The 14016-nt window shown below is 31.6% G+C and overlaps 1 protein-coding gene across 9 annotated transcripts in view; it reads right to left on the bottom strand.

Moving 5' to 3' along the window:
• Positions 1–556: 556 nt before the first annotated feature.
• The window catches only part of LOC143059813 (dual specificity calcium/calmodulin-dependent 3',5'-cyclic nucleotide phosphodiesterase 1A-like), a 290727-nt gene continuing 277267 nt past the window's right edge, over positions 557–14016 (bottom strand). For 8 of the 9 annotated variants that reach the window (XM_076233380.1, XM_076233381.1, XM_076233379.1 and 5 more), the window contains 10 exons: positions 11099–11281; positions 9813–9879; positions 8922–9179; positions 7326–7426; positions 6201–6326; positions 5160–5261; positions 3896–4098; positions 3208–3426; positions 1352–1432; positions 557–773 (listed from right to left, as the gene is read on the bottom strand). In XM_076233380.1, the coding sequence (XP_076089495.1) occupies positions 631–773; positions 1352–1432; positions 3208–3426; positions 3896–4098; positions 5160–5261; positions 6201–6326; positions 7326–7426; positions 8922–9179; positions 9813–9879; positions 11099–11281 (1483 nt within the window). In that variant the 3' untranslated portion in view covers positions 557–630. The remainder of the gene's footprint in view (positions 774–1351; positions 1433–3207; positions 3427–3895; positions 4099–5159; positions 5262–6200; positions 6327–7325; positions 7427–8921; positions 9180–9812; positions 9880–11098; positions 11282–14016) is intronic. The other variant, XM_076233378.1, reaches the window with a different exon arrangement.

Below are 14016 nucleotides of genomic sequence, written 5' to 3'. Positions count from 1 at the left end.
CTCTCATGGCTGACATTTTAAAATGTAGTAACCATATGGCACAGGAAAACTGACAGTGCAGATACATCTAAATACTGTTAGAATTAACAAACACTAAAAAATGTGTGGTTCCTGCTAATAAAACCTCATCATCTCGTTCCCAGGATTCTGTTAAATTTTTTTAATGATATAATTTTTTACATTTTCAGATATATCAACAAATTTGTTTATTATAGACCCCTAAAGTTTTAAGAATTGGTAAATAAACCCAAACCATCAGAAAATCCCTCCCTCTCCCCAAAAAGCAATAGTTATCAGGAACCACAATTTCTAACCTATTTGACCTTGACAAACATATATATTCAAACAAAGCTGTATGAGATGTGTGTATAAATAAAATCCTAACAACGGTTAAATCACAGATAAAATCCAACGAGGTGAGATTCACACAGTGTTGTGACGAACTCTCTACACATGATTCAATTTTTTAAGTACTTCCAGGTCAAAAGTTCACCAGGTTAAAGATGGCAGATACTAGTGAGATCATCCAATCAGATTGACAGCAGATGACAGAAAACAAAATGGCTGATTTTTTATTAGATGAATACAATGATCATGTGACAAAGCTATGGTTTTACGATCCTGAATTGTTTATTTTCCGCTAGGATTGAGTGGTATGGGAGAATTAGCCTGAGAATCATTTGTTTTAACATCACTCGTTTTACTAGAAGTGTCTGAGTTATTGTTATTTGTATTCTCTCCTTTTGACTCTTTTTTCTTTCTCTCTTCTGCATCTGTCAAAGATATAAGATATAACTTTTCAATATACATATTTTTTATTCCTAGATACCTTAAAATATACAATCAGCAAATTTTAAAATATTTCTTTTATTGCTGTAATTCAAAGCCATTCAAAGGGGTTTCATTTTTTTTTATTCAGTGTTGTGTTTAAGGTGGTACCCAACACTTTGACTAAAATTAATTTGGCTCGTTTAATTTTCTTAAAATTTTGACAAAGTATTTACTTTGACCCTTTGACAAAAATATAAAAATTTCAAAAAATTTGAACCAACCGTTTTATCAGAAAATTTACACTGGTTATATAGCAGTTTGATGAACACTTATTTTGATCATTGAAAAGCTTGATATTCCCTTAACAACACAACGTAATCAAAACTTTTAGCTGATTTTACAGAGTTATCTCCCTGTAGTGTTAGGTACCACCTTAAAGGTAGATCTGTGTCTTTTGCTAACCATCCCTTCGAGGCATGTTGCAAAAAAACTATTTTTGTTGCACTATGTCAGTATATACTGCTTATTGATGATTCAGTTACCAAGGATTAGCATATATAGAAACTGTCAGAAAGCTCACCTTTTGCTGCCCTTTCCTTCCATATCTGTTTATTCTTCACCAAATGATCAAGCCAGGGTTTTAGGAATTCAAACTTTCCATCTGAAAAATATCATTACATATATATATATATATCAGATCTGATATTTTCAGAATTCCAAAAAAAAATGTATTTTACAGTTACAAGTAAAAATGATGTTCAAATAAAATATATTAAGAAATAATTCAATTCTGTGTTAGATTTTTGGTGATCTAGCAATATCATAAGCAGTCATCAAGCTTGGTGACAGACCCAACAGACAATTCTTTAAAAATTTCTATCTGTTCAGAATTTAAACTACAATTTCTAAGGACTATGCTTGTTATATAGCAGAACAGAATGCTCAAACTTCATAATCACTTTATTAATTATCTCCCCTGAAACTTTATTATCTCCCTTTGAGTGTTAATCAAATATGTTGTGGTTGTTTGATTCAATCTACTGTGAATTCATTATTACTTGTTGGATACCGATTTTCGTGTATTTTATTGGTATAAGGAAACCACAAATTTAAATGTTCAAAGAATTACAAATATGCTGTATGATTATATGCAGACTTCTGGGAAACAAACATCCACGAAAAATACCAGTCTTCCTTAATCCACGAAAATAAGTGAATCCACATTTTATTATATATTTATACTCTGGTAGTACATAATTTATCTGCTAGTTGCAAAATTGGCTAAGAACTGACTGTTTTAAGAGCTTTTTTTCTGTTGTTTTTATGTTGGTTGTTTTTGTCCATCATATAGATTTTTTGAATTAAGGATGTTTGCTCCTCCACTTTTTGACTTTTTGCCAGATTTTCAGAATCCTCTGGTTTTATCCATGTATTGTCATTAAAAAAATTTGCCCACTAACCCCTACTTTTCTTTTTATAATCGTATTGCATAAAGTTAAAAAAGCCATATTTCAAAATTTTACAAAATTCTTGTTATTTTTTCATAGTGTTTGAAACAAATAAGGTGCCAATGTTAAATATATGAAAAATCTAGAGAGAATAATTTCCCGCCAAATTTTCAATGGTTTATATCTCGAAAACAAGCACATGGACCCTCCATTTTTTTCTACTTTTTTAGTTTCTTTATTTATATACTATCAATTTATAATAGTCTTTTAAAAAGCTTGTTATTTTTTAACAGAGTAGCGAACATCCTTAAGCCACTTGCAACTAATTTTATAATTTGTTCTTATGATGTGCTGTTACACCACTGCACCAAGTAAGGGAAGGTTTGAGCAATCACAAACATGTTTAACCTTGTCACATTCTTTTGTTTATATGCATATGCCTGTCCCATATCAGGAGCCTGCATTTAAGTGGATGTTGTTGGTTTATGTTGATTATATTTTTTTCTGCAAAATGTTTGGAAATAAATTAGGCCTTTACTAACTTGAATTAATACACATTTTTCATGTCTGTGCTTTTTATAGCCAACAACAAACAGTACAGGTTTTCTCATTGTTGGAGGCTGTTCGGTGGGCTATTACTTCCCCTTCATTTTAACTCTAGTGGGTAGTTGTCATAGTTTTGCAAACATACTACTTTTATAACTGACTATGTTGTATGGACTTTGATCATTGTTGAAGGTTGTACAATGACCTGTAGTTGTTAATTTGTGTGTCATTTGGTTTCTTGGGAAGAGTTTTTTTACATATACACCTCATTTATATATTGATATTTAAATTGTGGTTCTTGCAAAACATAGTCCAGGTTTTCAGGTTACTGACGCCTCAGATTATTTATGTTTAAACTTATCAAGCAGGGGTTAAAAAAAATCTATACTAAAGGTAGGGACCAAAAAATCTGGGTTTTAGGTCAAGTAACCTGCTCCTTTACCTGAACCAAGAAGTTTAGGAGTTGATGAACGCGATGATCCACTTGAAGAGTGTAAGCTTGTTGTACTCGTACTTTTGTCTTTCTTTACGTCATATGACGGGTCTTCATTGATCGACGTTGCAGAACCACTCCTTTGTTCTTTCAATAAATTGGAGACAATCTTTTCCAACATGTCTGACATGACCTGAAAACTTGGATCCACAATGAAGTCAATGAAACCTGCAAAAAATAGAAAAATGTTACTGTAAATTCAGAAATTATTGCAATGTTTTAATTATTGGGAAAAATGTGACAGGGTTATAATTGCAATTATTCAAACTTGCATTTAGAAATTGTGTATATGAATTAAACAGGATTTTTCTCAATATCACAAAAAATAAATAGAGAATAAAACATGGCAAAATCCGTATCATATGTCGTATCATCCCAAGGGCCTTTAGGCCCGAGGGATGATAATGGTCGAGGAAATATACTGAATATTTTGTTAGGAAAATCAGAATCATCTGTTATTTTGTTTAATTGATCACAAACTGCTAAATCAATTGCACTCCATGCCTCCACTTGATTACAATATAATTATAATGCCAGCTGCATGCATTTTTGATATGAGCTCAAATAACATGATTTACTTCACTCCCGATCTACACTTGAATGAAAATGATCCCCCCTTTCTGATCACTGTCCTTACCTATTTGTGACTCTGCTACAAGTACACCACTTCTATCACACAATGGAGAGAATGGCAGACCTAACTCTTTTTCCCTATCTCCTTGTCTAAAGAATTCTTCCAGTAATTGATTTGTCCACTTGTAATGCAAATTCCATTCTTTTGCAGGATGACCTATATCTGCACAATGTAGCACCATGGATAAAGCTTTAGCCTTGTCAATGCTGAAATTTAATTCAAAATTTAACACAAGAAAAATAGTTCAACATTTTAAGGCCATGAGATTTCTTTAAATAATTTCTCTCAGTAATCACTGACTAAATTAGGGCCCATGTAATACAGTAAAAATTGTCCAACAGGATTTTTACTTTTGGAAAAACATAAGTTTTTAATTAAGATATAAAGTATAGCTTGCATCAATTATTTCGATTCTGATTAGGACAATTAGGTAATTTCTATGTCTGATGTGTATTAGTGCGGAGCGTTTCTGTAGGCTCATGAACCTCCCTTTTTTGTTTGTAAACAAGCAAACTACTGGCAATGTGATTTTTCAGAGGGAGAAGTTTGAATATTTTCAAAGTTTATATGCCCTGAACTTCTCAGAGTTTAAACTAACACTAATTTTCTTAACTACCCCTACCTCAAATGAAAGGTTACCACAGATTTCAATGTAAACAATATGCACATGTCTATTTACTGGTAACATTCCCAAGTTATGTCTCTGTGAGACGGAACACAGAGATCATAACTGGGAACCAGTATGAAAACAAAATTAATTTTCTATGAATATTCAAGATCTCCCCAAAAGAGGCGTGCTTTCAGAAACAGCTGTATTTACAAAGTGCAACCTATAACAATGCATTAAAACACACATAAATATATATTTTGTACATATACACACTCTTATGGGGAACAATTATTTTCATTTAAGAATATGCATGTTTGGACAATTCTACTAAAATAATATATCAGACATGCACAAGGATTACATAAGACATAAATGTGTTACTAAAATTTGTACTCCAAAAAGGAAATAGAACCTGAGCATACTGTCGGAATATTCTGATTACCCGGTAATCATTTATAATTTTTAGTTGGTTCCTAACAATAGGTTTTGTTGAGTCCTGTATCTCATAGTTTGTAATTTTCTTCAATTTCATAGATGTTTCAATTGTTAAATGTATCAGATCAGAAAAAATTCTTATCCAAATAATATGTTCTTCAAAAAAAGTCACGATTTTAACAGAAAAAATAAAGGTATGACAGAACTTTCAAGATAGCGTACCTTTCTGGCATACTCAGCAAACCCTTCAAATTTTTAATTTGTTGAAAATGGAAAGACATATCTGTAGCGAGAACCATATCTATCACCAGGTTACGGAACTCTCTGGAAATAAACAGACAGAAAATTAGTACGACTCACAATATATGCCGCAGTCTTCAAGCTTACCACAAGTCCTATGGTATTGGCTTGTAAAATTGTTTTCAGAATTTAAAATTCTTCTCTACAAGCAAACATAATCGAATTAAAATTTTCAAATAATTGAGCTTCTGGCTTGTGGACTCAAAAGTTGAAGCGTGAAGGCTGAATTATGATATTCTTAAAGAAAGGTATATAAAAATCTGTATCAACAATGCGATACCATTCAATTTTTTTAACCAATATAATCCATACTGTACTATTGTTTGACTGTTTGTCTTTTTATTTTTTAGCCATGGCATTGTCAGTTAATTTTGGATCTATGAGTTTGACTGTGCCTCTAGTATCTTCCCCTCCCCTTCTTTTGTCAACAAGGATAACATATATTTTTCTATTGAGTTATAATAAACCTCATAGTTTTTTTCAGCATGTAATCCTTGGTGACATTTCAGTCACTAAAGAACTATTATTATTTATTTCTTTCCTTTTCCTAAACTGTAATGCAAAAATTTTACAAATTTGAAGAAAGGGAGATAACTCAGAAAGATTTTATTTCACATTATATATTTCTCATATGTTAACAAAACATGCTAAAGTCTACATTGTCATTTGCAAGCTGACTGGTTGAAATTGAAACTGTACAAGAAACAAAATGCATGACATTTCAAGAACACCATCCAATGTTACCTCCAGATACATATATTTTACATGTCCAAGGGCAATAACTCTAACATATATTTATGTTTGTTTTTTTTTAAACTTTTCATAAATATCCTACATGAGATGAAAGCTTGATTTCCCCATCAGTGCAATTTTCCATAAAATTCCTTATCCAAGGGCATATTATTCAACATTTACAATTTATCTAAACATAATTGGCTTTGCAAATAGCCACCAAAAACTTACTTAAATTCCTCTCTGCTGAGATTACTAAGTATATTGCTGTCATCGTTTTTCATCATTCGGAATGAGGCACTGATATGGTAGTTTTCTAATACAGCTCTGTCATTGTACAACAGAGCTACTTCGGACCTGAAATGCAGATTTTTATAATAATTCAAAATCTGGCTATATTGTTCAATTTAAGGAGAGAAAAAAAAAATAAAATTTTAAATTATTTATTATGATTTAGCAACACTTAACATAATTCTAAAAAGTTATTAGATTATGAAAGAATAGACAACATTCATAAAATAGGCAATTAGTTTTATAAATTGTTACTTGTAGGGGCCTTTTACAGCCGACCACACAACATGGGTTTTTCTCATTGTTGAAGGCTGTACGGTCGCCTTTAATTGCTTACATAGTTCTCTCATTCTCTATCATACCACATCTCCTTATTCTTATGAAATATTGCTGTCCTTCTGACTAACAACATTGGTGACTGTACTTGGTTTTTTTGTTGTCTTTTCTATAAGTTTCTTAAATTTTTTTTGAAATTACTTTGGCTCTTAGTTTAAACATATTTATTTATAGTGGATTGGGAAACAAGTTTTGCAACTTATTTTAATCCCTTTCCACTTTGCGGGTGAGGCTCTTAGTCTATATAATCTTTATGTCTACCAGTGAACATTATATAACCTTGGTATCTGTGAACATTCTATAACCTTGGTATCTGTGAACATTCTATAACCTTGGTATCTGTGAACATTTTTTAACCTTGTTATCAGTGAACATTCTATAACCTTGGTATCTGTGAACATTCTGATAACCTTGGTATCTGTGAACATTATATAACCTTGGTATCTGTGAACATTATATAACCTTGGTATCAGTGAACATTTATAACCTTGGTATCTGTGAACATTCTATAACCTTGGTATCTGTGAACATTTTTTAACCTTGTTATCCGTGAACATTCTATAACCTTGGTATCTGTGAACATTCTATAACCTTGGTATCAGTGAACATTCTATAACCTTGGTATCTGTGAACATTCTGATAACCTTGGTATCTGTGAACATTCTGATAACCTTGGTATCTGTGAACATTCTATAACCATGGTATTTGTGAACATTAGTGAATCCTTACCCTGTCATTATATGAAAGTTATTTGTAGTTCCTGTGTGTTCATAATCATGTATCAAAGCAGCAATAATGGTAGCAAAAATTTCTATATCTGTCAACCAATGCTACAAAAATAATTTGTTAATGTTAATTTCAAACATACAGTGCATTCACTCAGACTTCGGTATTCTTCATCCACAATGTGTTTGGTAACTTACATTTTATATAAGGGTCTAAATGGGGTTAATTTTCACATTATAAGTAACTAAAATGGATTGTATTGCAGGCTAGGTTTGGCATGCCAGATTCAACCCACCATTTTTTCTTTCTTGAAATGTCCTGTACCAAGTCAGGAAAATGGCCATTGTTATACATTTATTATAGTTCGTTTCTGTGTGTGTTACATTTTAATGTTGTGTTTCTGTTGTGTTGTTGTTTTCCTCTTATATTTCATGCATTTCCATCAGTTTTAGTTGGTAACCCAGATTTGTTTTTTTCTCAATCAATTTATGAATTTTGAACAGGGGTATACTACTGTTGCCTTTATTTATAACCTCCTTTTCAAATGGTTTGGGTTTACAGAATGAAGAATTTTGGACAGAAAAAAAATGGTCCTAAAGAAGTGAAACTGAGCAGTGGCTCATTGATGATACCCCTGTGGCAAGTGGATAATCTTAATAGTGTAAACATATATAAGAGTTCAGTTAACAGGAAGTTGTTAAGTGATGAATCTGAAAATGCATCACACTGTATAGCTGATTTTTATGAACCCTGAAACCAAATTTCAGATCTCCTTGTGATGTAGTTCCTGAGAAAAATGTGACAAAAGTTCAACTTGGATGTCATGTGTAAAATGATACAAGTGTTCAGGAAGTTGTTGTGTGATGGATCTAAAACGCATCACACAGTATAACTAACTTATTCCCGCTTGGGATGAAAATTTCAGGAACTCAATTTTCGGCTCTCCCTTGACACCATCTGCGAGTATGGTCTTGAGGAAACGATGATAGTCCGTTGGAAGGGGACGAATGGCTGACCCGTGTTAAGAGAGAGCCATATCTCTTACACGTTAAAGACACCCTTGTAGATTTCGAAAAAGTGTAGGCTAATGCCGCTACAAGGCAGCACTCCCACCCGCAAAGTGGAAAGGGATTAATATAAGTTGCAAAACTTGTTTCCCAATCCACTATAAACAAATATGTTAAAAACTTATATATACCTAAAACCAAATTCCAGAAATCCTTGTAATTTAATTTCTGTGAAAGATGCGACGAAAATTAATTCACTAACGGACATCCATACTGTTGTATGGAAGGATGGATGGAGGAATGGAATAAACAGAGGTAAAACAGTACAACACCACTTTTTTTAAGCGGGGGTATAAAAAAATAAAGAATAGGACTAGGAGAAAAAACCTACATCTGGACTCTCCTACATTAATATCATACGACTTTAATTGGAGAAGCACCAAATATTAATTTCAAAGTTTTTAGTTTGACATGATTGAGGTTCAACCCCCAATACCCTCTGTACCAGAGGCAAACAAGCTACCACAAGACCATCAATGCTGTTCATTAGTGAAAAATATATCACTGAACTTTTTTTCTAGAAAATACTTACCACTAATTTACTCTGGTTTAATATCACATGTACGCTCTGGGCAACATCTGCACCGTGTAAAAGGTTGTGGTAGGGGTTTTTATATTTGCTATATCCTATTTCAAGATTTAACAGGAAAGTGTCCAGAACAGTGCTGTTGATTTTGTATTTTGCAATTATATCATATTTTTGTAAGAGTTCATAACCAACAAATTTCAAAGAATGATTATCAGCGGCATCGTTCACAGCAAAAACATCAAATCCCCATTCATCCAAGTGCTGAAAATAGAAAAACAAAAACATCAAATCCCCATTCATCTAAATGCTGAAAATAGAAAAACAAAAACATCTAATCTCCATTTACCTATGTGCTGAAAATAGAAAATCAAAAACATCAAATCCCCATTCATCTAAGTGCTGAAAATAGAAAAAAACAAAAACATCAAATCCCCATTCATCTAAATGCTGAAAATAGAAAAAGCATAAACATCAAATCCCCATTCATCTAAGTGCTGAAAATAGAAAAAGCATAATCATCAAATCCGCATTCATCAAAGTGCTGAAAATAGAAAAACAAAAACATCAAATCCATATTCATGAAAGTGCTGAAAATAGAAAAACAAAAACATCAAATCCCCATTCATCTTAGTGCTATAAATAGAAAAACAAAAACGTCAAATCCCAAATTGCCCATTCATTTAAGTGCTGAAAATAGTAAATAAGTTTTTCAAGATAAGGAATCCTAGTTTTCTATTGTATAATTGTAATTTGTGTACTTTTGAAAATCAAAAAAATTATTTGTTTAATTTATTTTATATCTACTGACATATAATTCATATTTCATTAACAGCTTTAGAATGTCCATTTAACCTTATACAAACTACTTTAAAACTGTAAAAACATGGCACTGACCTTTAATAACAGTAGAACATGGGGTGGAACATGTAATCCTGTTGAACTTGAAAGTCTTCTGTAAATTCTGAAATTATTTCAAAATAAATACATTTCAATTTTTTACATTAGCAATTCAAAATTCACTTCATAAAAAATGTTCTTTTCAAATGAACTATTATAATATTTTATTACATTGGTTGCAATGAATTACATTGATTTCCCAGTCAAATAAAAACCGATAATTTCACATGTGAAATAAAGGTGGTTATTTCACTCTCTGACGTCATACAACAATAGGCGTTGTCAAGACGTTGATAACGTCGGATCAAAACATGCGTAGGAAAAACATATAGTTCCTTACATTTTCTACATTAATTTCATAAAAAAGAGCCATTTGCCAATGTAATAAAAAGAATAACTAATCAAAGAATTCAAATATCGAAAAATATTCAACTCGTGACCGAACAACACTGATAATTAACTCATGCGCTACGCGCATTCGTGAATTAATGTGTTGTTCGGTCACTTGTTGAATATTTTTCTCTATTTGAATTCTTAGATTAGTTATTCTATAACTCTTTATCCCTTTATTCCTGACAGATCTAGATATATAGTCATATTTCTACTGATAGATCAAGAGTAATAAAATATGGGGACAAAACATATAAAATAATATTTTTATTAAATATTCAAAGAATTAGTATTAATTCCTTAATGTCTTCACTAGAAATAGGAAACAAACATGAACATTGTAGATCCATAACTCTAAAACAGAAACATGAAAATAAAAATTAGTTCAATTTTTCTTTTTATCCGAGATATCACTGCCATATATTTTATCTAATACCTTGGTGATATATTGTTTGTTTGCGGTGTCTCTTAACCTTGAGTGTCCAGCTTGTTCATAGTTTTTTTTTTTTTACAGTTTTGGTGACAGGAATCTAATAATGGGTCTGGTATTCCTAGACTTGGAAGGGGATCTTCGCAATTATAAATACATTTTTTGATAAGTAAGGTGGTACCCAACACTTTAACTAAAATTAATTTGGCTCGTTTAATTTTCTTAAAATTTTGAATAAGTATTTACTTTGACCCTTTTACAAAAATATAAAAAATTCAAAAAATTTGAACCAACAGTTTTATCAGAAAAATTACACTGGTTATATAGCATTTGACAAACACTTATTTTGATCATTGAGAAGCTTAATATTCCCTTAACAACGCAATGTAATTAAAACGTTCAGCTGATTTTACAGAGTTATTCCCTGTAGTGTAAGGTACCACCTAAAGATTAACAATTTTACCTGTCAACCATAATACCGGCCCGGATGGCATGGGCGACACTTTTGAACTTTGGTTTTTCCTCCCCTCGTCTTTTGATATTGCTCATGGAGCGTGTGAAGGTCAAGGCTAACCAATCCCGAACTTCACTGGGAACAGCATCCGGCTCGACCTCACTGAGCTCGTCATCTTCATCACAGAGACGCCTGTAAAGATATTTCACAAGGTGTTCATTCATAATATTGTCTCCCTTGAATAAGCTAAACCTTCTCCAATAAGGCAATCGAATCAGCAACTTGTGCTTTTACTGCAAGAATATAAAGTGTCTCAACTGCAGACATTCACTAGAACATAACATTAATACTAATACACCCAGCACAGGTCAAGCTGTCGAATTACTTCAGTCTGACAATATACACTAATAAAAATATATTTTGAATATGAACGATGATTTCAAAATTGATTTTAATCCAAATTTTTCTGTGTGGAAAAAAATCACTGAAATTACAACATGCTTAAAGAATTAAACTAAAATTTTAAATGTGAAGAAGCTTCAACTTTTATAATAAGAAAAGGACATTTAAATCAGTAAATGTTTTCCAAAAGCATTATATAAATATTGAAATCTTGCTGTACAAAAAATTACACATAAGGTGTCAATATTGTGACAAAATTTACTTAGAGGAGTCTTTATTTATAATAATACTTTACTTTTGCAGACATATTTTTAAATACAGAGTAACCTAGAGCATAGACGACGTGAATCAGCAAATTCTTTATTGTCCATTGTCTAGAAAATTTCTTAATTTCAAAGTACCTCTGTTCTGCTTGTTTTGAACATAGAAAAAATAAAAACTATTTCTGGATCATAAAAAAAACTGTGTTTGAAACACATTTGGAAATGAAATATGACTAAAGTGCAATTGTAATATCAATCAATCTAAGCATGATGTTACCAAAGAAATTAAGTATCTTTTTTATAATGTATTGTTTAAATCTAAGGATTTTTTTTTTAACAATTTGGCATAAAAATTTAATAAAAGATTAAATTAAAAAGCTATTCATAAAGGCATGGTTTTCTGTACTTTGCCCATTTTGAAAGGCTGTTGTCTAATTGACATGTTATAATTTCACTCATTTGCAATTTTTTCAGTAATTGAAAATCTCTGGTTAACAACGATTGTCCCAATAATGTTGCATAATACTGTGACAAGAAAATCGAAAAAAAGTGAGAAAATAAATGGATATTTCTCATCTGCAATATTGGAAAAATAATTACAGCTTTCTAAAATAGAAACAAGTCAAAAGTAAACGTGCCATATGGGGCAAATTTATTATTACACGGAGAAACTGACATCTGAAAATGAAGAAAAACTTGTTTCAATAGGAAAATCACACAGCAGACCTCGTCAATGATGAAATCAGCTGCTTGTATGGTATCGATTTTAACCAACGCAACAATACCCCCTACGGATGATAGATAGAATTATCCTTCTTTTCTTGAAGATTTCATTATCTTGTCTCTTCCTTTGGTACTATGATTTTACTTTACAATACATTGTTCCGTTCTCATTCCCACAGTGTACAATTAGCGGAAACCTTACGGAATTTAAGAAATAGAATTACAGAAAAAGGATTTAGAGCTTTCTAGCTTAATTAAGCTGATAGGAGAGAGGATCTTTTGAAATACTACAAGGGTTTTTTTTTATTGATGGGAAACTGCTGAGAGCTAATTTAAATTTCAAAAAAAATTTAGAAAAAAATCAACATGATTTTTAGGACTTCATTTGATAAGGAATTAATATAAAAACAGACTTCAATATTTTATACAAGAAACAAGAGCTTCCAAAAGGACTTGTACAGCTTGAAACTGATTAGTACCAGCTGCAATCATGAAAAAAAAATATAAGCAGACCTGTAAAAACAAACTAAACACTTCGATTTTATCTATCAATGTCTACTCTAGTTAAAAATAGTAATGTCCTTCCCAGAAAATTGAAATATCTAAAAGTACAGGATAAACAGTAGTAATAGTTGACTATTTACATCTTAACCCTGAAAAAATCTTTAGATGAAATAAGTACAAATAAATCTGATTACTTTTTTAGATGCATGGTTTCAGACTTTCAAAATAAAATTAAGACTGGAAATGGAGAATATGCCAAAGAGCCAACAACCCAACCAAAGAGCAGACAAAAGAACATATATATCATAGTATATTTTAGGTACTATATATAGTCAAAGGACTCAGTCTCGCGCTCTATATTGGGAAAATATGCGCAATTTTCATTAAATTGAGAAATTTAGAATAAACCATGAATTTGACTGCAACTTCAATTTACAGACCCCCTTTCAAGAGTCAAAGCCTGCTTTGAAATAAGACCCCTTTTTGTCAGTGATGATACATAAATTGACCCTCAAATGAGCACATATAGTCATTTTAGGCATGAAAAATGTTTAAATGAGTCTCTTTCAGTTTGTATTCAAGCACAATTACTACTAAGACTGCACTGTTTGGGGAAGAAGTTGTCTTTTTGGGAATAATTTTAAGCCATTTTTTTTCAAATTGGGATTCTTCATCAGGTGATAAAGCCTTTATTCTCCAGTTATTTAAGGCAAACAATATCACTGGAAGTAACAGGTACTCATATACAAAACACACCAATGTATATCATCAAAAAAAGGGGGGAATCACATGGTTGATGCATGAAAATATTACTTTCAGTTTGTACAATTAGATGGGTATTCAGGTATTTTTTAAAAGGCATATACAATAAAACATGTGACAATTAAGGAAACCTGCCAACTCCTTCCCCTCTTAACTTAACTCATGTTAACTTTTGGATTGGGTTCAGCTAAACTATATATTATAGCATATGGGCTTTGAGTAAGATTATGTACAGTGAGTCAAAGAATCAATGCTAGGTAAAATGGTCTTCTA

The sequence above is a fragment of the Mytilus galloprovincialis genome, chromosome 14 (genome assembly GCF_965363235.1).
Source record: "Mytilus galloprovincialis chromosome 14, xbMytGall1.hap1.1, whole genome shotgun sequence".
Classification (NCBI taxonomy): domain Eukaryota; kingdom Metazoa; phylum Mollusca; class Bivalvia; order Mytilida; family Mytilidae; genus Mytilus; species Mytilus galloprovincialis.
The sequence above is the reverse complement of the archived record's forward strand: the minus strand, read 5'-3'. Positions and strand labels throughout refer to the sequence as shown.